The 24,332-nt window shown below is 36.6% G+C and overlaps 2 protein-coding genes across 2 annotated transcripts; one reads left to right on the plus strand and one right to left on the minus strand.

Annotated features, from left to right (window-relative positions):
* The first annotated feature begins 1,278 nt into the window (after nt 1-1,278).
* LOC124416657 (EF-hand domain-containing protein D2 homolog) lies at nt 1,279-23,265 on the plus strand. Its single transcript, XM_046897918.1, has 4 exons — nt 1,279-1,721; nt 21,022-21,169; nt 22,421-22,555; nt 22,712-23,265. The coding sequence occupies exons 1-4, from the start codon at nt 1,555-1,557 to the stop codon at nt 22,847-22,849; spliced, it is 588 nt and encodes a 195-aa protein (XP_046753874.1). The 5' UTR covers nt 1,279-1,554; the 3' UTR covers nt 22,850-23,265.
* Nucleotides 10,222-14,487, minus strand: LOC124416654 (juvenile hormone esterase-like). The gene is made up of 7 exons (XM_046897911.1): nt 14,261-14,487; nt 14,050-14,188; nt 13,240-13,585; nt 12,226-12,588; nt 11,359-11,522; nt 10,949-11,265; nt 10,222-10,878 (listed from the first exon to the last, which is right to left on the minus strand). Exons 1-7 carry the CDS (start codon nt 14,485-14,487, stop codon nt 10,689-10,691), a joined length of 1,746 nt encoding a protein of 581 aa, XP_046753867.1. The 3' UTR covers nt 10,222-10,688.
* Nucleotides 23,266-24,332: the final 1,067 nt, after the last annotated feature.

Raw genomic sequence — 24,332 nt, forward strand, 5'->3', positions numbered from 1 at the left:
ATAAGATACTTTCTACAGAAAATTGGTTTCTTGTTTTTTTTATTTTAAATTGCACATACAGCCTTTTTTAATTCTTTCTTCCAATTTTCGACAACTACGGAATTTTGACATAGTATGTTTGCTGTTATTGTAATTTTCCACGTAAGCATCTTCTACCAAAATTCAAGTGAGGCAAGTAACATTATAGATATATATAATTAGTTTGTGTTCTGCAACAGAGTTGAGAGTTATAACTGTTCTGAAATATTGCAATTTAATCATAACTTATAAACATTCGTATCAGCTACTTGACTATTGTTATAACAAAATCAAATTATCGCAATAGTTGCGGAAAAATATACTACACATAAACGTAATAAAAGACAATAGTAACACCTACTAGATTTTTTAGTTACCGAGACCTATATTTTTTAGTTATGGTATAAAATGAAAATAGTCAATTACTGCACAGCTACCAGAGGCATGAAGCTGAATTTAAACGAGAATCTATATCCATGACACTGCACAGCTATTCACTGAAGAAATAGATTGTTCAGTGATCACAGGTGCGACGGTTGCCAAACGGATTTTTTGTTTAATTCGATCGTTTTTTAGAAGACCTACAGCAGGCGGCTATTTCGCCTCGGTGTTTATGCGTATCGTGATAGACGGGATATTGTGCAGTAGAACTTAAAAAGTCGAGGAAGTGACTGTATGATATTTTTTAATGAACACAGCACGCTTGCGCTTTTCATCGACTGAGTAATTGTTTATACCGTGTATCTGGTAGCTGCGCATTACATGAATTCCAGATATCGGTTAGTCGGCTGTCGTCGATGGAGATTAGTCAATATGAAAAGTAAAGATGCAATTATATATATATATATATATATATATATATATATATATATGTAACAAAGGAATACTCCTCAAAGCCTGTACCTTATATCACAGGAAAAAGACGTTTACCAATCGACTTCTTCTTTGAAATCAGCGATGAGAGCAGCAGACGATTTGCTAAGGGTATGTATGTACATCCTCTGGACTGCTCTAAAATACATGTAAGTAAAAGTTATATATATATAAAGCGCAAGTCCTGCGCCGTCGGTAAAATCGTTTCAAAAAAAATTCGGCGAGCGTATTCGAACGTTTTGAAGCGATCGTTAGAGTCTGCGCATGCGCAGACCGCCCGCCGCGTTACAACGAAGGTAGCCGTCGCGTCGGCTCGACAGATAGAGACTTGCCTCCGGGAACAAAGTTTGTTTTAGTCCACGCGCAACCGCCGAGGTATCGCGTGGTGTGTACGCCTGGTTCGCAGTGAAGCCGAGCTTTTTTTTATTCCGGATTTTGAATCACTGACGAGTTCGCGTTTCGAACAGACCGGTAAAGAGGATAGTCGATATTTTTCATTAGAGCGAGTGAGCTGCAGCGTTGAGAATAAAGTCAAGACATTATTTGACGAAAAATTACTAAAAATAAGAAAGAAATAAAGTAAGGCTTGACATTTGAGAGAGGGATTTATCGCACCTGACATATCGACGGAGAAAAACAAAAGACAATAATACGAGATCAATAATGGCCGACGCGGAATTGAGTAACCTTTTAAACAGGAGACAGAGGATCAACGAGGAACTTGAGGAGGGAAAAGAAGTGAAGAAGGAGTACAAATACGTGAACGTATACACGGAATTCCACGAATTCTCGAGGCGCGAAATCAAGCAGTACGAACAGACCTTCAACAGGTGAGTCAGAATGTGTCGTGTCTCGAACCGCCGATTGTTATCATTGTTATTATTTCTCCCACGTCATTCCTTGCTAATCAGTCGATTTGCGGTTCTACAGTTACGGTTACGATGTAACTGCACACAGTATTAGATGACGCATTAAACGAGCAACTATTTGAATTCGTAATTCTTCCCGCGCTCGTCGATCGCGGAGTTGTTGACGCTGACGTCACGCGGCACCAGCCAATCAAAAAGAACTACGCAAGCGCTTCCAATTCGCGTTCAGGTGTTTCGCGTATCAAATCGCCGTCACCTGCCCGGGATTTAACAAAAGTTTTCTAAAACTTGCGAATTCAATGTATATACAGCATTGTTTATGTTCGCATAAATTAATCTCGTTTTGAAAATATGTGTTTTGAACACTATAACACTATTTATAAAATGTATTTAACTGTACCAAGTGCTCCTTGAATTTCAAAACTTAAACAATTTAAAACCAAAAATTAATATTTTCAATGATACCTCCAAAGTTCGGTATCTCTAAGGTCAACGAAGGTCGTATTATACTGACAACGATATTGAATTTAAAAAATCAATTGTTAATATAATTTTCGTGCAATTCCACACGTGAGAATAATTTGTATACGAGAACCCGTATGGCCGATGATAATGAGCAGGAATCGAAGACAATGTCTGTATGTTATATGCTCTGTTATACCTGTGCCTGTATAGCAGTAACCCGAGTACAAGGTATCGGGATGTAAAAGGCAAATAGAAAATAAACGACACGCCCGTATCTCGCGGAGAAGTAACATATCACGGAAGGTTTTGCCCGGTTGAGTAAACATTTGTATAAGAAAACACTCACACAATGTACTCTGTAAGATACGTACATATCCAATTTCGCACGTGCTCGGTTTTCCTCGGATCTCGATTCCTCCAAAGTATCCACCTTCAATCTTGTGCAAACAAATATGCAGTAACGAAATGCAAACGTCGATTCGTACGGTATTCCGAATTTGCGTAATCGCATCGTATAATCAGCGATACCCTGATCGCACAGTTGATTAATATCCCAAAAGACAGTTTATGAATCGAGTATAAACTCCTGTAAGTAATCGATTAGCTTAAGGTATTTTTGTTATTTATTTTTTGTAATTATCTAACGAAAGCAAGCTACTAAATTGCGTGAGTCACGTAGGACTGTAGAGGCTTCTGATACCCAACACCAGGACGAAAACGAAGAGAAAAACGGAAAAACCGATACTGCGGAAACTTGAGGACATTGAAAATATCTTCCGCGGTCGTGTGATGTATGTACACAAGAAACTGGAACTAGAAATCCGATCTACGTGGTTCAAGTTTATTCACATGATCTTACAGAGTCGCATGATGATTATACCTTACACGTATATCGTATTCTCGGCTTGTTTTTATTTTTCGATATTCGTCCGACGTGGTTTGTTCATCAATTTTTCCTGTAACTTGTACTTTGCGTTGTATAAATAAAACGAAGAACCTTTCCTGCAGCTCAATGGTTGATTGAGACCCAATTTCGCATAAATGTATCATTTTTGTTGGCGAAACAGAGCGTGAAACAGAAGTTGTAATCAGTTTTGACGTAAGAAGTTATTTAAATTTTGGAAAAAGAGTTCGACGCATCGTCCTGACGATGATAATGATTAATATTTGACTGTCCGAATTTCTTTGCTGCTTATCTTGTCGCGTTATATCATTAACATATTTTCCAATTTACGTAATTAGTTGAAATTGCAGTATTTTTATTTTTATTCGCATTGCACTCGACACCGACGTTCAATCCTCCTCAATTTCTCAAGATTTTTTTTGTTCTTCGTACTTGTATTCCTGCTGAACAATATTTTGCAATAAATTTGACGCTACATTCAATGGAATTCTGTTACCATTCACTCGTGTATCCATTTCAACCAATCATTTGATCAGATAAACAATCAAACCGTGTAGATATTATCTGCTTAAAAGCCTCTTCCATTATTCAAACCAGTTTTAGAATATAATACATAACAGATAAATCGAAGCGCATACTGATCGAATGTTTTCGTATAATTTTAACAAATGTCGAATAATCACGAGGCTGACGTTAGTCACGTTAACGCAACGAAACACCAGGAAAAAATCGTTATCGCTCAATTTTAGAATGACTTTCAAGAAATTGGCCTTCCAAATAAAATCATTTTAGATTTATCATGGTTCACTTAATTTCCTTGTTAATTCTCCTAAATCCTTCCTTAATTAATTTATTAAAGGTACGAAGTAACGGTTTTTCCTATAATCATGCATCGTCAAAGTAACGTTACTAACCTCATCCTCATAAATAAACTTTGTCTAAACAATACCAGCCTCTTCACCTTCACTAAACGTGTGATTATAAAGGTTTCAAAGATAACGAATCGCTTAATTCGATAATTTATTGCGTGCAGATTGCTGCTTTGAAAATTATCCCAACGTTAAGCCGGGGTCAACGACGATGTTAATTAACTCTAAATTCTTGCCGATTCTAAATAATTCGTAAAAAAAAAAGAAGAAAAACCTTTTTGTTCCTAAAATTTCTGCCGAAATTTTATGCATCAAGAAAAATTCGTCTACCTAGCTCAAGAAAATTTCTCCAGACTGTTATTACGTTTCATTTCTACAATCCTGTAAACTGGAGTTTATTTGTGTACATTAAATACCAGCACGATGTGAAAAATAGCAAAATCACCATCCTCTCTATCTTATCTCTACAATGAAGTTTCCAGCTTATCTCTTACAAAGCGAAAGGTGCGACGGAGCTGCCTGTGATCGTAAACGTAACCGTGTTATAAGAATGTAAAATAAGGTCAACGCAACGTATAAACATATTTTTTACATATGATATAATACGTGTATACAAAGCAGAACAAAATTCAGATTAATTCTCAATACACGTTGATTTGTTGATAAAATTCGATAAAAACTATTGAAAATATTTCGTCGATTATAATCCATTGCACGAGTATACTTAAATTGTTTAATAATCATTTTATAGTTTTCTCTTTTTTCCTCACTGCAACTAATAGTCAGAGGCAATAATTCCATAATCGAAATGCCGTCGAAGTCGGATGGACATGGTCCCCATTTTTCTCCCAATTCTTTTTCGGGCTCGCTTAAACTCTCATATTCTTCGGAAGCAGGGGGGCCGAGGAGGCAAATGGTTTAATGGTGCGGCCCTGAATCGTACCTGCAGCATTGGTGAAGGCCCCAATCTTTGCTGCACCGCATTGTCAGACCTCGGCGGCGTCGCCAGAGACGCCCTACACCAGCCGGTTCAAAATACCGGCAAAGAAAAAGTGTGTATAAAGGCAGACGACGAGAAGGAGAAAGAGAAAGAAAAAAGGAAAGAGCTTTGAAAAGGGAAAAAAACGTCTTGGCGAGACTCGAGATCCTGCCCGGAGTCCATCCAGTCTCTCCTTCTCTCTCTCTCTTTATCTCTTTCTTTGAGATCTCAGAGAAAAGATGCTCACTGCTGGAGTATCCCACTTATTTTCATTCCGCTTTACTTATACATACCTGATTTTTCTTCACGTGGGTATAAATTACAACATTTCAAATTGTGAAAATGTTTTTTTTTTTTTTTTTTATCAGTTTTTCCCGAATAGAATTCTAGAACTTTCCTGCTATGTTGTAGAAAGCACGAGGTTCAAGTTAATAAGGTTATGGTAACGAAACGTGAAAATCACTATATTCTTAATATATATTACAATTATTCCTAAAGAACTAAGCGTAATATTTTGAAATATGAATGTGTTTTGGCTATTGGTATACCGTTTACTGAATTTCAGGGAATAACAAAATCGCAAAGTAAGCAGTTTTTCCTCAGCATGAATCGTGACGATAACGATACTACTAACTTCAATATTATAGAAAAACGTTAGACTTATTCCAGTTTGTTTGCGGAATAGAATTCGCAATAGTCGTACGTGTCTCGTTCGTCATGAATCGTGGCGTGATTTTCTTTTTTCCGATAAAAATTCATGGGGATAAAAAATTCACAATGAGTCGTGTTTATTATATATGTATAGTATAATAATGTTAATTTACTTGCATTATTGTACGCAATATACCGGGGGTCTATTACCACTGGATCACGAACTCGCTGACCTTCCTTTGAATCTAACCACCATTTCCTTGTCGTTCATTGTGATTGAAAACAATTTTTTATTTTTCTTATCATTATTATTAATCACCCCTGTCGTTATTCATTTGTTGTAACATGTAACTCTGCATGTTCGTTTGTCATGTTCCGTTTGATTGTTTTGAACTCCGACCCTCCGTCACGTGCTATCTAACAATTCGTCAAGTCAATGTCAATTGTCGATAATGGGCAGCCAACTTTCTGATAGGACAGTTTTTCTTCCTTTTTCCTCATATCTTAAATATTGTACATTTCTGATTCCTCGTGTGTGTATAACAGGGTGGCCACACACTTGGAAAATCTGGAAAATCTGGTCAAGGAATTTTTAATTTGGTCATGGAAAAGATTGAAAATGTAACTTTTCTATCATGGGAATTAGAAAAGATTTTTTCAGATAATAAGTTTACGTTTTTTCCTCGAGAAAACAAATTGCCTTAAACTAACTTTTTTTACTTTATATTTTTCCTCAATTCGAATTTAATTTTAACCGGATATAGTATATTCAGTAACTTACTAGAAGTCGGAAAACGTCAAATAAAACTAGGTTTTAGGTCCTGGAAAACCTGGAAATATCATGGAATATTTTGCCAAAAACTCGTGACCACGCTGTATAACGAATGTAAATAATTTTTCTATCCACACTTATATCGCAGCGTGGACAGCGCTGTTTTGCATTTTATCTTTCTGTCCGCGGTCAGCGTGTATGCTCTGGGGTTTCTTTATCTTCCGCAGTGTTAATTTGTCCTTAAAATAACTTTATACACTAGCGCAAGATAATTTTCTCAACGCCATTCTACGACGTACGTACATACATATCAACCAGGAAGTTATTTCGCTGCTATGTCGATTTTATACAGCTTTAAAGCACCTTCCACAATACATGTCGCGCTTTTGTTAAAAACAATTGGCCGAACGTGCGTCAGTGTGAATTTTTTAACCACGTTTTATCTCAATTAAAATCGATCGGTATCAAGTTGAATTAATTTCACCTAGACAAAAATGAACGCCAATGTATTTGTTTTTTTTCCTACTTTTTTTGTTTTTGCATAAAGCTACAATATTGTTTTATAAAAATATAAAAACTCTGCTTCACTGCATATTCTCGAGTTTTCTTTTTTTACAACCGGCTCTAGGAGCTCGGTATTTAACCACGATCGCGTTGTAAATTTCAATTTCAATCTCAACAATTAACGAGCGCGATATGATGGCGCCTAGTCGTAATAGTCAAACTGATTGAGGTGCTAGTCTGCGTTTATACGGGTCAATTAAACGAGCTTTATGTCTACCCAAATAAGTGACGAACATGCTCAGCCTTTCGTTCACTTCTATATCCTTTTACGATTGCATTTTTTATTTATTTTTTTATCATCTTTTTTTTCAACATGAACGCTCACGATATATATATATATATATATCTTTTCTAAATATCGTGTAAAGACATATTTTTACGAACGAGAAACATATGTTTACCAGTTTTCATACTTTTGAGTTGTTTTACCTCTTTCTTCTGTTTTATTTTTATTTTTTTATTTTATTATTTTTCTTTTTCTTTCTTTATTCGTGCTTTCCCGTTGTTTTTTTAAATTTTGACCGGCTTTTTTTTCTTATCTGTCCTTTCATCTCGATTGGTACGCGAGTTGAGTGTACGGTTACGTTTTTAAGGAGAAAAAAAAAGAATGAAGCTCTTTAGTGAGACCTACCAGTTACTCCATGTTATTCAGCAACGGGCTTGACTTAGCTGGTGTAGAGTTGTTGTTACATGGCCTGTATAACGTTACACGCAGCTTTTGACAAAATTCTGCTTCTCTTTTGTAATATTCAGTACACTTGAGAGAACTTGACACTTTGACGATCACCTAAAAATAAGCACGTAAATCAACCTCTCCGCTTTATAGGCACATGCTTTTTCAATCTTTATACTACCAGGCACGTTTCGTCGCTTTTTTGTATCCTATTGTTATATTTTCAAGCACTTTGAAACTTGTTTTTTTTAAACGAATTACACGTAAACGAAGTTCTGGTCTTGCTTCAGAAGCACGATAATATCGGGAGCTTCGAGATGCGATAAAATTGGTTTTCTTCAATTTGAAAAATCGATTTAATCGGGTTAAGAATTTGCTTAGTTTGCCGAATTATGAGATTCGAGAACAGCTCTGACCGGTCATATTTCGATAATTAGTCAACTCTGCAAACAATTTGAAACTCAATTGAATTGCAAATATGCTTACATCTTTTATCTACGCAGAGTACAAAAAGTATTGCAAAAAAAAAAAAAAAAAAATTGCCTCCGTCACAGTAGGTGACTCAAGGTCAAAATTAACATTCAAGAATGTGAACTTGACTATACGAGTAGAAAAAAAAACGCCATGTTTCGGGTCAAGGTCGAGACGTTCGAGCAGCTCGTTGAATATGCCAATAGATTTATCTCTTAGCATAAATTTTCAGCAGCGGTAGCGAATTGGTCGGGCGATCAGTTGGACGAAACTCTCTGAAGTCGAAGACCAGCGAAAACGCCTCGCTGGAATGAAATTATTTCTATATACTGTCTTCGGCTACAGTTGAATATACAATTGTTATATAGCATAAATTTGTGGCAAAAAATTGAAAGAAAAAAGAATTTTTTTCTTACAGATATGTAAATTATTCTTGTTCAATGACAAGATCAGTGCGATTATCAACAATGCGATTTGAATCTCTTCTATAGACTGGAAAAAATTTCGTTTCTTAAAGTTAGTAGACGATTCTAGTAAAATGTTTATCGTTAACGTGTTTTCAGTCCAATAAAGATTTAATAATAATAATTTACTGTTGCAATAGCACAAAATTACTTATCGAAATAGTTAGAAGAAAATATAAAACACAAGTGACTATAGACAAAAGAAAAAAGAAAATACGTTCAATATTTTCAGATCACAGCTGTATTTTTATAAAAGAAATTTTCATTTTCTTTCCAGAATTATAGAATTTTTTGCTTACGGTAAGGTATGAAAATATAATCGAGAACTGTACAGTTACCGTAAAATTCGTAATTTCTTTCAGTTTATAATTTATACGAAAAAACGTAAAAGCTCACAGGTTACAGAATTAATATCATGATCGTCCTCCTCTTCTACGGCTTTAAACTGCAGAAGCAACCTGCGCGATATCGGAGATCGAGTTGACCAGCATTGTCACCTTCATCGTCGTCCCAGCGAGGAGTAGGATTGTAAAAAACGCTGACCCAGAGCCTGAAGCCTGAACCTTCAGCGATCGCCACTTTCCGTTTCTTTATCAAGTGCAACGTCGCTGCGGCGGCTTGATTTAATAATATTAATCTGACGGCTGGATTGTCTTCGAAAGTTCTATAAGAACTCGTGTATCTTGTATCCTGAATATTTAACGGTACGCGATAAGCTCTCTCATTCTCTCTCTTCATTTCCATTTTAGCGTCCATTACAGTACTTGCCTGTACATGTATATTAGGGTGGCCCAAAAAAACCGACTATTTTTTTTTTTTTTTTTTTTTTTTGAGTCTCGTGTGACAAAATGTTAATTTTTGATGTTTTAAGAGCCCACTCCAAAGGATAGTTCAAAAAAAAAATTTTAAGAGGTCGCTCCACATTTTTTAAAACGTCAGAAATCGTCAAAACTCGATTTTTTTTTTTTAATTTTTCTCGTTACGGTATAATTTTATAGACACAAAAAAAAATAAGTTTCCGAAAGTTTCTCTTCAAAATTTGAATTTTGAAAGGTCGCTCATAATTTTTTTTCAATTTTTTGGTGCATTTCTTTAGATCTTTTCCAGCGACCTTTTAATATTCATATTAAAATTTCATAAATTTTTTTTCTTTAATTCAGTAAAAAAGAATCGATAACAATACACCACGACATGAATTAAAAATCAAACAAAATACTGAAAATATAATTTTTTTAATTTAATTTTTTGACGATTTTTGACATTTCGAAAAATTTGGAGCGACCTCTTAAAATTATTTTTTTGAGCTGTCCTTTGGAGTGGGTTCTTAAAACATCAAAAACTAACATTTTGTCACACGAGACTCCAAGAAAAAAAAAAAAATAGTCGGTTTTTTTGCGCCACCCTAATGTATATATACAATATATATAGCTACGAAAATCGTCACTTGAATATCAAACGCGCTAAGGCATGTGTGTCTTCATCGGAAATTTCTAACGCACTGTCTTGATTACTAATCCGAATCCATTCAGACTACTGATTTCGGTCATCGGTCAGGTTATCGATTATTGAACTGTATAAACGTTAGCTTAAACGCATACCAAACAACCAAGGAAGAAGGTTACGGCTGGAAAATAAAATGATTTAACACACTCAGTGTCCTGGTGGTGAAATTTATTTCATGCAACCAACAGATGAGTAGGAAAGTAACTGATTCGAACCACTTTCAATATATGATGAACGATGAGACAGTGATTCAATGGAAACCCGTAGCTGTTATGAAAGAAACATTTTTTCATACTAATTATACACTTATCTTTGAATGGTGATCAAGTTTCTAATACTAAACTCAAGCCATGTGTGCTCCAAGAATATGATTCCTTATAGATCTTATAATTATCTATCTGAAATCCTTCGACCATAATAGAATATACCTTACAATATACATATACATATACTCAACTTCTGAACAGTCAGTTAATCTGTATGACATTGTACGAATTTATCCTTGGATCTTGGCCTACATTGTTCGAGACATTTAACTGCAGACACGTGCGAAATTTTTGTACTTAATCTATCTAGTAAATATTCTGGAAAATTCTTTCTTATATACCGACAATTAAACTTGTCTCGACCAAAGTTTTCGTGTGAGATCCGTTACAGTGGACCAAAACTGCATTCGCTCTGGATAGAACGAATTTTCCATTCCGATTGATGTATCGTATTCATCTCCTATACGAAGATAGTTACCCTCTGCTGCGGAGAATGGTTTCCACGGTGCCCCGTTTAAAGCTGGGGAAGTTGGTGTTCTGAAAAATCATTATCCGTTGTCAGAATAGCAGCTCGGAGTATATTCTTTTGTTTGTCAAAAAGTGTTACCCGTCGATCGCAAAGGACGTCCACAGCTGCACCATGATGTCCGTTATTTCCAAATCTCTTTTGGTGACGGTTCTGTTGTAAATGGCGGGTGGAAATTGCAATTCCGGAAAATATATGTAAAACGTATCATCGCCGTGTCCTACACCCAAGCTTTTTGGATTGTCTTGGAAGAAATAGATGTTGCTAAAAGTGCCCCGGTATTTCAGGTTGTAGAAATATTGTGGACTTTTCGCGACAGCATGGTGCTGAAGAAGTGCGCTGTAGGCTGGATATCGAAATAGAAGGTCGCCCAAGGCGCCCGTAACGTTTTGGAGTATCTGTAAGAGGGGGAAAATCCATAAATTAAAAATCTCTGCTTCAGAATTCATATTATAAACCTGATTTTTCAATCGGAATTCACATTATCTCACCAAACTTTCATTTCCACTCAGACCGCCTTTCAAATAGAAGGACTTCACGGCATCGATGTAAGCAGCCCCTTTATCGGGTTGATAATTCAACGTTGCAGCTTCCGGCAAAACGGCGTCAAACTTCTCGAGAAAACGGCGAAAGAGTTCCTGGTCTTCGAAAAACTCTGCAACCATTCGTATTTAGCGTAAAAATGTTGTACAAGTAAACGAAATAAGATGTCAAAATCATGGAACGGAAAAGAGATTTGAATCAGCATATAAGTGACTTGGGATCAGGTAATGGAACCTCCTTCGAAGGTTTTAGAACCCCTCTGGAATTCACTGAAGCCGCTTAAAAAGTTGCCTAAATCGAAGTCACGTCATGACCTCAAGTTATTTCAAAAAAGAAGTGTGAGATCAAAATATATACAAAGTGATTTAAAATTTTCCGGAAAGTATTTTGAATTCGCATCTAACAGTTTGAAGTCACACGCACAGCGTCATCGAGGAATTAATAAACCTAAATTTAGTGAAACATCACTTATCTTGACATTAGATCCAATCTGAATGATATGCGTTGTTCCGTTTCTGCCCAACATAATTTAGAAGAATATGCAACTGCCCTGATCTGAAATGTTATCATAACTTTGTCTGTTGACGATTTAAGGCTGAAGTTCACATTTTCCTAATCAGGTCAAAGTCATCGTTACAATAATACAATCACAAAGTGCTTCATGAACTGTTCGATAATATCCAGTGAGATTAGAAAACCTTCTCGCTTATAATTAACTGAAACGCCCGAAGGTCTTCCATGAGTAAACAAGGGACTAAAAGCACAATACTATCAAGTTAATTAGTAAGCATACGTAGTATTTCTGAGACACTCACTAACGGTATACAGAAGCGCTTCGTCTCTAACAACACCGGAAATCCAAGGTAGGTCGCGGATTTTTCCTGCCGCAAACAAATTAGTCGTAGTATCGGTAAATACCGCGCCTTCGATATCCGGCTCTTCAGTTGGGGCCCAAACAATTACCGGCCATACATGCCAGCGAATGAAACGCGGTGCCGTGGCTATAATTTTGGCAAAGTCGATTCCTCTCAGACACTTGACCAGAGCCTCCGACGTTTTGTTTGAGCAGCCGACGTACTCGCCGAGTTCGTAAGCCCGGTTCGAGTAACCAGATTTTGGTAATTGGGCCCAGATACCGAGAGCCGATCCGCTCTGCGTTATGTACTTGTGAAACAGTCCTGTTGGTAGGTGAAAAAGATTTATTCACCCATCATGTTACTGCAGCCAATATGGAAGTGTCGACAAGCATGAAGAGTATTAGAATAGTTGGACACATGTGTACATATAATGGAACAAATAATCGATCGATGCATCATGATCGTAGTATGAATTTACTTTTTACGGTATGGGCATTGAAAAGTTCACTTTTTGTGGCAGTTTTCGTTCCGTAAAGTGACGCTTTATACCGCAGAGAACAAAGTTGCGGAATAAAGTCTTTATTCCGCAGTTTTGATGCGCAGTTCGAAGTGCGCATCCCAAACTGCCTTATAAAGTAGCTTCGTCGAACAGATCGCGACATAACCTCACTCTTCGTTTTGCTTTTCAATGCCCATACCGTAAAAAATATTGTATGTGGCATGTCCGTAAACTGTTTTTTGCCTCGGATAATTTCAGTACTCGCTTCCGGCTCGCCTTCAGCTCGTCCTGAAATCTTTATCCTTGCCAAAAAAACAGGCGGTTTACAGGCATGCCACATAAATAGCTATTACATTTCGTTATTGTTACCAGTACGTCTTACTTGAAACAAACAAACGATGATCGATAAGATTGATCAATTCAGAGAGATCAAGTCAATGTTATCATATGTTATATGCATATGTTTATCATACCAATGGTGAGGTCTGATAAGGTTAAAAGATGGACGCAGGCACCGCCCGAACTTGCTCCGAACAGCGTGACTCGATCCGGATCGCCACCAAAGTATTTAGCGTTTTTCTGGACCCATTTAAGTGCGAGGATCTGGTCCTTGAGGCCCCAATTACCGGACGCGATTTTGTCACCGGTGCTCAAAAATCCAAATGGACCGACTCGATGACTCGGTAGAAAGAGAACTATGTTCGCATCGAGTAAATACTCTGGTCCGTACCTGTCAGATCTTGCGTTTCCGCCGACGAAGGCTCCCCCGTGGATGTAAACCATCACCGGAAGTAATGGTGATTTATCACTCTTCGGGACCTACGTTTTTTTTTTTTGACAAAATTAAGGTGCACTTTAATTACGAACTTTGAAAATCAAGTTGCGAATGAATGGAACTCGAATGACTTGACCATTTTTTGAAATAATGAAAAATCTATCGCGATAACTTAAATCGTTGGAAATCACATGATCGTGGCAATCGTTGAGAGCTTTGCGTTAAACGTCAAATGGCTTCAATTCGTGAACCTCCTATTGATTTCTACTTCATCAAATGGTTTCTATCGATGTCTCAGCATTCGAGATTATTACCATTGACTTTTTGTGATTTCCTATGCTATTCTATCCAATCGAAAATCGCTGAGAGACCCCTAGAACCCCAACAAATCATTGAAAATCAAGGATCACATTGAGGAACGAGTGAAAGTGAATGAAATCATGCAATGAACTAGAATCATTTATTCGATTCCCAAGGAAACGGCCTCTGATCAAGACGTTTAAATTACCTCCGGCGTGTAAGCGTTGATCCACAAGCAGTCTTCATCCCCCTTAACTTCATTCCCCAGTAACTGGGGGCACATTTCCGCGTCCGAAGTGGCATTGCGAATCCCACTCCAGCCACTCGCTGGTACAGGGTTCCGGAACCTGTCAGTGAACAAGTTGTAGAACCAACGTCATTCGGTTGAACAAGAAACAGATAATCAGTCTATACTTTACCTGAGTTCCCCAACCGGCGGTTGCGCGAACGGTATACCCAAAAAAGCTGAAACCGTTCGGTTGTGGATGGTCTTTCGAACCGTGCCGAGCAAGGTTCCTTGAGGAATGTTCACTGTTGGATTAGCGATGCTATTCGCCTGTGCAAAGCTCGTTGAATGATCGTTAATACTTGTAGTTAGTATGAGAATAGTCATTAATGAAGATTTCACCGCACTTTGGAAGGCCATGTTGTGCCTTCGACTGACCAGAGCAAAGTATCTACTGAAAGAATGGTAGATGCAATTCCTGACCCCTTTGCAGAAGGGAGGGGGTGTTGAATACAACCCACGTACAACTCTTATCTTCGTTCTCTCGCGTTTCTTTTTCACGATGATAACCGAAAATAAAAACAAGACGGAGGATCTTGTCTCGTCGGTTTCAGCGTACAGAAGGCAAGTTTCATTGTTGCACAACATAACGCAATGAGGGAAATCCGTTCAATTCTCAAAATATCAGCGGGCAAAGCGATCACCCGATTCCAATCATCCGGATGGTAATAAATAAATAATAAGAAAAAATAATGCTGACTTATAAAACTGTGTGAATTATACCGTTTTATTAACTTTGGAAAAAAAAAATAAAAAAAACATCATTTGCGCAGTGAAAAGTTGTTTCCATTCAATGGAATGTGGGTTCCTTCTTTCTGATAAACAATTCTGGTTTTGAATTATAATCGTCTCCCGTACGATTACTCCAAATCGCGCAATTCGTACGAGGCTATATACGTATTACGTATGCTTATACGTTATTACAATCTCTCTGTTTGTCGGTCATTCCAAATTTCTGGTTCGAGTCAATGCCTCCTGGGCCGTTATAACGAACGCCGCGCATGGGAGCGTTTCGTCGAGCTATTAATATAAAGCTCCAGCATATCATCCCCCCCGGATCTTTTGACACTGCTGCCATATTTTCCACCTACAAGAACGAACGGCGTGTTAGAAAGAGGTTGAATAGCAGGACCGTACGATTAATCGATTATTCGTAGGCTTCGGTTAATTGTTATAAAACATGAATCGAAAAACAAGTTAATCGCACTGTTGAAAAAATTTAATTATACATAATGTCCCAGCAGGTTTACTTTATGTTTGAATTATTTGTTAAATTTCTGTTAGTAAATATGACACAAATTATTCTAATTTTGACATTTAAATTTTCATATCAACGTTTGATTGTATTTTATAATTCTTTTTCACTTACGATTAGTGATGCAATAAAATCTATCTATCGTTCTTAGTTCGTTATACTTGCGATAAAAAAATGGCGCATGGTTTGAACGGTAAAAATTGCAGCCTGCACAGCTGACTAGGCACAATGACAAAGTCGCAATATGCACTATGCCTTGTATGCACACGTGCAGTGAATGCATTCGTGAAATTGTTTGCCAGGAAATCAGGCAATTTGAATCGTGATTGCAATCAAGCTGTGAGAATTGATGGAAATATGTACAGAACGGTGCAAGCTACGCACCAAAATGCGCAGAAAATGTCACGAAATTAGGTTTTTGTACGATAGTAATTTTCGAGAAGATAATTCAGTTTTTATAAATATTTTATCGCTCTGCAGATGAAGATCGCAATTTATATTTATATGCGCAACTGATTGTGTTGCAGAATAAAATGAAATAGATCGAATTTCAATTCACGTACCTACAACCCTCTTTTCAACGTACAACCCGTTGATTGAACCATCTTTTGTCTGGAATTGCTATCGACAGGCTCTTATTAATACCTACTCTTGAGTTTTATACAATGCACACATGAACTTTTTTAATTAAGCTGGAGGTTTATCGAATTATCGAATTCCAATACATGGAGATGCATTGTTTAATGTAGTTTTCAGATGTACAGTTAATTTAGTTATTAAAGAGACAAGCATGGAGCAACGCTGGTATCGATTGTGCCTATTAAGTACAATTAGGTATATTCGTGTGTATAACACCGCGATAATTAAACGCTAATCAACTCCAGCTGAAACAGCTATTTTCAGAATATCAGTAAAGCAATTTCCGGACAAATATTTATTCAAATAATGAATGAAAACAGCGATCCATTCATAATTACAAAATTTTGTCAAATATCGTCTGCTATCGACAAAAAATAAACTGTAAACCAAGATTAAGTAAAAATTAGCGTCATAATTATCGCAATATGCGAGTACTTCAAAATAAATAATTACACACATAAGCTGGAGTATTCAGCATACATGTGTGAACATTTTAATTAATTGCCCAACTCGAGTCAATGGTGAAAAACTGAAAGAGAAACGTGAACGTAATTATACCTGCGCATCTACTCGAAGAGGTAATTGACTGAAATGGTAATTAATAAATAATATGTGAACAAGTATATATAGCCTCACAATTCGCTAGACAAACCTGAAATCATTTTAATAGATGTTAATAAAGCCGTCTAATTAAGGCTCGGCAAAAAAAAAAAAAAAAAATACTGCGAAAGTGTGCAGGAAGTTATAAAATTTTCATATTCACGGTCCATAATAAGTCTTCAGGTATAAGTATAAACTAGTTTTTATAGACATTCGACGGGTGAGGAAAGTAAGTGTGTTATTTTTTTTTTTTTTAAACGATACCTGTTATATACTCGTACAGTTCCTTTCGATTTTGCACAGCTTACGCTGCAATTCATTAATTCAAAATCGGGAATAACAATTCGCGATCTACTTATCGGTTAGACTTTTAACGAAACTTTCGAGTTTTACGGTTTATGTTTAATCTCTACCTCCGCGCACTTCGGTTTCTCCGTTCTTATCGTCTACGCAACTTGAAACCGTTTGATAACCTCAATTCCACAACCCATTCGGTATTCGAACTCGAACGAACATTCGGCACGATCGAAGGCTGTTTGCATTGACCTAATTTTGAGGAGACTATAAGGTATTCGTTAGCCTTCTGCTGCTCAAAATCTCAAAACGGCTGAACGTATTTTGATGTACCTAATTTGGTACGAAGGTGTCTTAAGGGGGTATTTTGGTCTAGAAATTTGAAAAAATCGTTTTATTTGGCTCCATATTTTCAAAGTTTAAACATTTAAGAATAAGCCTCTAAGAGGATTTTTGGAAATACAAATTATTTTCGGAGTTACAGTTGTTTTTCTGACGCGCCAACTAAACCGGTCCGGCCGGAACGAATCTTTAAACGCGTTTTTCTCGAAACTACTTTTTTCGATACGGTTGACAATATATCTCAAGTTTTGATGGACCGATTTCGTATGTGAAAAGTATAAAAAGTTCAATTTCGAATTTTATTTTATTACCATTAGTTCAGTCTATGAAAAATAATTTTAAAATAATGGTATTAGATTGTTGAAAATGTGACCCAATATTAACGTCAGAACAATCGAGCTTATCATTTTTTAGATTTCTTGGAGTCCCAGTGACGAAATTGAAAATGTCAATTTATTACAATAATATCCTCGAGTTTGATTATCCCCATACAGTCTAGTTTAGTAGAAAGAAACTTCTTCTTTTTTTTATTTCTTTCTTTTCTCCAAAACCATTATAATTTGAAACCCATTCTAATGCGATTAGTTCAAAATCAAGTACCACATACAGTAAAATAATACGTATTCTGAGAACTTTGAACAGTCGTCAGATGTCTTGCACCTCTTTATGCCGAGTTGAAATAGTCCATAAAATTCGTCAGATGTCCCATGATTCAGTGAAAAAAAAAATCGAGCCTATACGGTATATGAATACCTAAAACTTGGGTCCAGCTATATACATATAATGTGAATGACCGTCTAGTCTAGACGGTGAAAGTAAACAGTCAAGATGTCGTGTAAACGCTGATATATCGAACCCAAGTTCGAACATTAAAGGTATACACGAATCTGAGAAGGTGTAGGTGTAAATATAATACCTGGTGAAGAGGTTTCGACTTTTGTTACACCTAAAATACGCGAAAAACCATAACGCATGTCGTAAATTATTTTTACGCCCGTTGACCCGTCACTCTTTGCCACCAAAAGGTGGACACTGAACGAGCTCCTTTGGCTGCACATCCTGCAGAGATATTTTTAATCTTTTGCTGACCGAATCTGCAACGGAATAAGAATAAAACGAAGTTAGATAAAGAAAAAAAAAGAAAAAAAAAAAGAGATGAAATGAGAAAGAAGAAAAGTGGTGGGTGGCAAGGGGGGGGGAGGGAGAGAACGAAATATATGCGCGAGGATCGCATGCGGAGGAGTTGAAATATCGTCGCGTAATGTCAAGGTTCGCGAATTCTCACAAGAAATTTAACGCTACTATACATATATTATTAAAGATATATATCTATATACATAATGTAAGCAAATGGTGAGTCAGACGGTGAGAATTCTTGAAACCCGAATCGCGAAAAATTAAGAATTCAGCTCTTTTGAATTTTATTTTTAATTAATGTGTGCTGTGTGCAGTTTGCATTTTTATATCTGCAGTATATTTACTCATTATTGTGAGACATTTTTTTACCTCTCCAGTCGTGTCTGCTTGATTCTTCGTTGCCTTGATTCATCGCTAACTCAAAAGGCTTGAGACAACTTTGCCCTTTATATTGGCTCGATCGATCGGAACACTCGGGGTTCGCCACCCACGTGTACGTATATCAACATGCCTATGTACATGCATATATACCTATATCTACATCGTATACATATACCTGAACGAACCGCAATGCAGAGTGCATGTGGTCATTTTTATTACGCAACGTGCCACGTGCAGTTAGGACCTCACACCCACGATGCGCAGTTTCAATGTTCAGTTTTTTTTTATACGCGCGAACGGGAGTTTTTTTTTTTTTTTTATACTTCTATTTTTCTTTTCAAGCAGTGTATTTTCTTTTTTTCGCATTCATGTGAACGAAAAGATAAAAAAAAAAAAGAAGAAATTTGTACCGAAAAGAGAAAAAAAAAAAAAAAGAAAAGAAACTTTCGACGAAAATGCCTCACGATGAAATTGAGATTCTAGAATTGCACATGGTACGTACCTGCTGCAGATGAAGAGAAATTAGAAATTTTCATCGAGAAAGTTTACTCAGGTATAATGTAACTGGGAACGTAAAGGTCGATCGATCTCACGTATTTTTATTATCGTAGTATGTATGCAATTGTCGTGATTTCTGCGATTTCTAACTATTCTCTTCGTTACGATGGTTCTTCGCGCGAAAATTTTTGCAGAGAAAATTAAATTTCTATTTTTTGATCTCGTCTTCAATACCTACGAGGTAAGAATTTTTAATAACATATCAAGAATTACTGCGTTGCGTGAGTATATTATCTTCATATATTAACGATTAACAATACTATCGTATTTAATAGACTCGATAATGATGGGAGTTTTATTTTTGTCGGAAGATATTCGCGATCGTGCGAAAAAAAAAATAAAAAATTATTTACGACAAATGTACTTGAAATTGCAATGCTTAATGATTTAGCGTGTAATTTGCTGGTGGATAATAAATTTGCAGCGACATCGCACGAGCGTGTTACATTATACTTATAACGGTGCAACTTATTATTCTGACTTTAGTCAGTGCAGTCGACTGAATGAAAATGCGCGAACGCTGTGCCTCAGGGCCTGACAACGGGGCCTCGGGGCCTTATAAGGCAAAGTGAGTCCCGACTTTGATATCCGAAGCTCGCTAGTGTCTCCCTCCGCAATTAAGATGCTTTGATCGAAAAACACTTTGCGATTGTTTACTTTGCTGCTGCGGGAGCTGAACATCTGTAATTGAAAAATTTATGAAGAACGAAACATTTATTGTACAATGCAGTAAAAGCAACAATCGATTTTTATTATGTCTTGTGTGGAATCTTATTCGATCATAAAATCCATAGAATACAATGTTAAATACCGCTCTATTTAGGAAGAGTTTGTAAATGTTACCCAGGATGCAAATCGATGAGCTTTATTTATAAACGATTCTCAAAAACGCGAGCTTGCACTGGACGAAAAGATCCTGCCGTCGTTCAGCGAGCTTTCAACTTTGCGGCAAAGTGCAGACTGCATGCCGTTGAAGGTAATCGATTTCTAGAAGACCGCTTCTCTCGTTTCCGGTGCACTGTAATTGTCAGCAGGTCAACCTAAAAAAAACCTCTAATCGGATATTATTGCTCCGCTGCCAGTTTATCGGTATATGCAAAAAAATTATCTCTGCATCGATTGATTTTTCGATGGATAATTTCTAATCCAGGGCTTGTAGGTTTATTTAATTTTCTATCAGTATTCACTCGAGATGTGTTATTTTCTAATCCGAATGTGGTTCTATGATTATTAATCGAATCACATTTATAAATATATATATATATATATATAGAGCGAATTTCTAACGACCGTATGGTTCGTTGTTTGCTGTAATTTAATGCGCATGCGCTACAATCCGAGAGCAGCTGTTTGCCAGGGTGACCAACCGTCTTTGACTTCCAACTTTTGCAGTTGTAAATTGAGCACTACTGCCACTGATAACAGTCAACATTTTTGAGGTTAAAGAAGGTTGGTCGACCTGGCTACAGCCGCATTCGGATTGTAGCTCATGCGCATTAACTTTTAGCAGACAACGGACCATGCGATCGTTAAGAATTCACTCTGTATGTGTAAAATCTAACCTTTCTCATCATCGGAATAAAATTATTGCTACAAGTATTTGTCGATTCGATAACTCGTTTGTATTTTTTTTTGTCGTTAATTTTTTTTTCCCTAATTTCTAGTAATTAATTATTTTTTCTTTCCAGATTTGACGATGGCCGCGACGGTTTCCTTGATCTCGCTGAACTCAAACGGATGATGGAAGTTCTCGGGGCTCCGCAAACTCATCTTGGCCTGAAAGCAATGATTCAGGAGGTAGACGAGGATCGTGACAGCCGAATCTCTTTCCGCGAGGTACGAGAAAATCACTCTAAATATTATTGTTGGATACTTTGCAAATTTCCTCGCTAAATTAACGATTCTTCTGTAAAAAAAACAAAAAAAAAAGTAAATAGTTACAGTACTTTTCGGTAAGAAATTTGAGGCGCAGCTGAAACTAAAATCCTGATCGACGATCAATTTCAACAGTCATTTTGGAGAAAACCGTAATTTCATAACTTTAATTTAACCAATCACTTTTTCAGAAAGCTTGAACATTAACTCGTAGAATGACTCGATTATTTTTATCGTCGATGTAAGAAATCGCGCGTGTTTGAGTGGTTAATTAATACATGGTACAGCTATTTAATATAAATTCTTTGCAACAACTGTGTAAATATAAAAACATATTGAAGAATTTCTTCACGTAACATTGAATTCAACGCGTTCAGTAACGCGCAGTTTCTAGAAATTTTTCTCCGCCAATTCTGCTCGGTTACACTGCTACGTGATGAATAATATACACGGAAGCTTTCGAGTCACTGAGCATCAACTAACCGTGCCGGAGATTCGCCAGTGGCTCGAAATTAGTGTAATTAACAACCTGGGCAGGAAAGACACTGTGTATTTACTCACCGACAAAGAAAACGAACAAACAATAACAGAAAAGGAAAGAGGAAACACCATATTCGAAATTCCCAGTCTTTAATCACTTATCGTTAGTCTCGTCGAGTGCCATTTAAAAAAAAAGGGCTGTCTCGTCGAAAGAATGAATCTCAGTGAATTCTCCGTAGCGATATTACCTGAGGCTGACTAATCATCAATGCATTCATCCCGAAACTACCTTTTAGCACAGCTGTATGAGCTGTGAATCACCGAAACGTACCAAAGTGATGAAAAATTCAGTATCATTATTCGTGACTAATTCACGAACAGCAAATCTGCACATAATCTATATTAATTCCGAACCCACGTTTGGCGATGAGAAATAAACGAATAGAAAAAGCGATCTCAAAATTACAGTCATAGAAACATTTTCCAGACTACGGTCGACCCATTTTTTGCCAAGACCTGGAGCTTGAGTGTTATTTGAATTTTCTATCGTATTGAACGGCATTGTTATTTGAAAAATTAACCACATTTCAGAGAAATCTTGTCATAGGAAAATAAAAGAGTGACCCCCGTAATAAATTTTCTGTTAATTAATTGAAAAAGTGGATGACTCGGCTTTTGCATTTAAGAATAAGTGTCGTTTGATCATTGTTTTTTACATTTATAAACTTTCAGTTTCTCCTCATATACCGGAAAGCTCGAGCCGGTGAGCTGGACCAGGGATCCGGGCTGGGACAACTCGCAAGACTGACGGAAGTCGACGTTGACGAGGTGGGCGTAAACGGTGCCAAAAACTTCTTCGAAGCCAAGGTGTGCATTGGATAAAAATCGTTGAACTATTCTGTTCCCGGTCAAACTAGTCTTCTCCGTTGAACTTGCGTTGAATTTGTTGATTCTTGCATCATTAAACTTTATCTAATTATACCTGAGAATATCTGGTGCATAATCGATCGTTGTTCAATCTAGATTGACGAGCTACGCAAAGCCAACAAATTTGAAGATGAGATCCGGATGGAACAAGAGGACCGTAAACGCGAGGAAGAAGAAAGAGCTGCTAGACGCGCACAATTTCGTGAAAAGGCTGCCCTCTTTGGTAATAACTGAGATAAGAAACTAGACGAAGAGATGGGAAGAGAAGGGCAGAGGAGAGAAACGAAACCGCAACATGTACACTATAAAAGTTTAGAAGCAAAAAAAAAAAGAGCTCCGGAGTCAAAGTATGCAATATAGTTTTGTAAAGTTTCGATGTATTTTAAAATGTTGATCATTGTTTGTTGATATGAAGCTAGGTGTTATATAATTCTTGAGCGTGTTTATAAGTGGATATGTTATATGTAGAATACGTATAATTGAAGTTATCTATCAGACATCCTTGTAGTTATGTTAAAGGTCAGAGGTATATAACAATTTGCAAACTGCTCGCAACAAGAGAACGAATATATTATAATGTATAAATAGATAGATAGATAGATAGATGGATAACTTCAAGCAAGATCGTAATAGTCAATCTTCGTCACGAAGCAAGAAAAAAAAATGTTAGAGAAAATTACATTACAAGTGTAATAATACTTTATTGTATGTGTATTGCATTGTATAGTTTATATGCGAATTGACATCGGCGAGGAAATTCGACGAGTAAACGTTTTAGGAACGATTACGTTGTATCATCATTGGTATACGTACAATAATTTAGACGAGGTTGATTATCCAATTTGAAATCTTTGCTGTAGGCTGACGCGATTGTGAAAAAAAAGGAAAAATAGGTTCGTCACGATTTAGTATAAATTATGTTGCATTTATTTTAGTAAATAGAAAGAATTATTATAGTTGAAGAAAAGAAAGTTGCCCAGAACTCAACGTTAAAAAGCAAACGACTGATATAGTTATTATAAATACGTACCGTACACATAATACACATATTCTGGTAGATTTTTAAGATCCTCACATAATTCATACTCGCGAGATACATGAAATTTAAAAATTAATATGAATGTATAAGGCGTGACGTGTTACAATGTAAATAAAATATTATTTAGTACATACTAATAATTAAAAACGGATTATTTTCAGTTTTCCCATAATCAAAATTTTAATCAATTAACGTGTCAGTTATAAACGGCCAACCTCTCCTATCGGCGTGACATTTCAGTATCCAAATACAGTTTTGTCATTATTTTGGATTTAAATATACTTAAAAAGCAAAATATTTTCACGTTTCCTCATACTGTGTATCTGTTAATTTTTTAACATCTATGCATTTTGCCTGATTTCATACTCTCGTATAAGTTACCGCACCAAATCATGTTCCGTGAATAATGGAGTCTTTCATCAGAACATGGTCTCACGGAATCAAGTCGGTTTTATTCATTGAATTTCGTTAAAAGCGTAATGAAGGTGATAAATATCGATAATCTCAAAGTCTCGGTTATCTTTGAAAAGTGAAAAAATTCTGCTATATTTTAAGCAAATAAAAAGGAAATTAAAAATCTAAAAACGTTCAATTATATGCGTCTCAACACTCCATTTTCAGCTCCTTCTCGCCCGTTATAGAGTAATACGCCTGACGTCGCGGGCCACGGCAATCCGC

This window comes from Diprion similis, chromosome 2 (genome assembly GCF_021155765.1).
Source record: "Diprion similis isolate iyDipSimi1 chromosome 2, iyDipSimi1.1, whole genome shotgun sequence".
NCBI classification, from domain to species: Eukaryota; Metazoa; Arthropoda; class Insecta; order Hymenoptera; family Diprionidae; genus Diprion; species Diprion similis.

What these genes read in the sequence shown, in the direction of transcription:
- LOC124416657 (XM_046897918.1), top strand. Translation starts at nt 1,555, where the DNA reads ATGGCCGACGCGGAATTGAGTAACCTTTTAAACAGGAGACAGAGGATC. An exon ending in GCCGAATCTCTTTCCGCGAG is followed by an intron (nt 21,170 to 22,420) that starts GTACGAGAAAAT and finishes ATAAACTTTCAG; the next exon opens with TTTCTCCTCATATACCGGAA. An exon ending in AAAACTTCTTCGAAGCCAAG is followed by an intron (nt 22,556 to 22,711) that starts GTGTGCATTGGA and finishes TGTTCAATCTAG; the next exon opens with ATTGACGAGCTACGCAAAGC.
- LOC124416654 (XM_046897911.1), bottom strand. Translation starts at nt 14,487, where the DNA reads ATGGCCTTCCAAAGTGCGGTGAAATCTTCATTAATGACTATTCTCATA. An exon ending in CTTATCAGACCTCACCATTG is followed by an intron (nt 12,589 to 13,239) that starts GTATGATAAACA and finishes ACCTACCAACAG; the next exon opens with GACTGTTTCACAAGTACATA. An exon ending in TGAGTGGAAATGAAAGTTTG is followed by an intron (nt 11,266 to 11,358) that starts GTGAGATAATGT and finishes CCCCTCTTACAG; the next exon opens with ATACTCCAAAACGTTACGGG.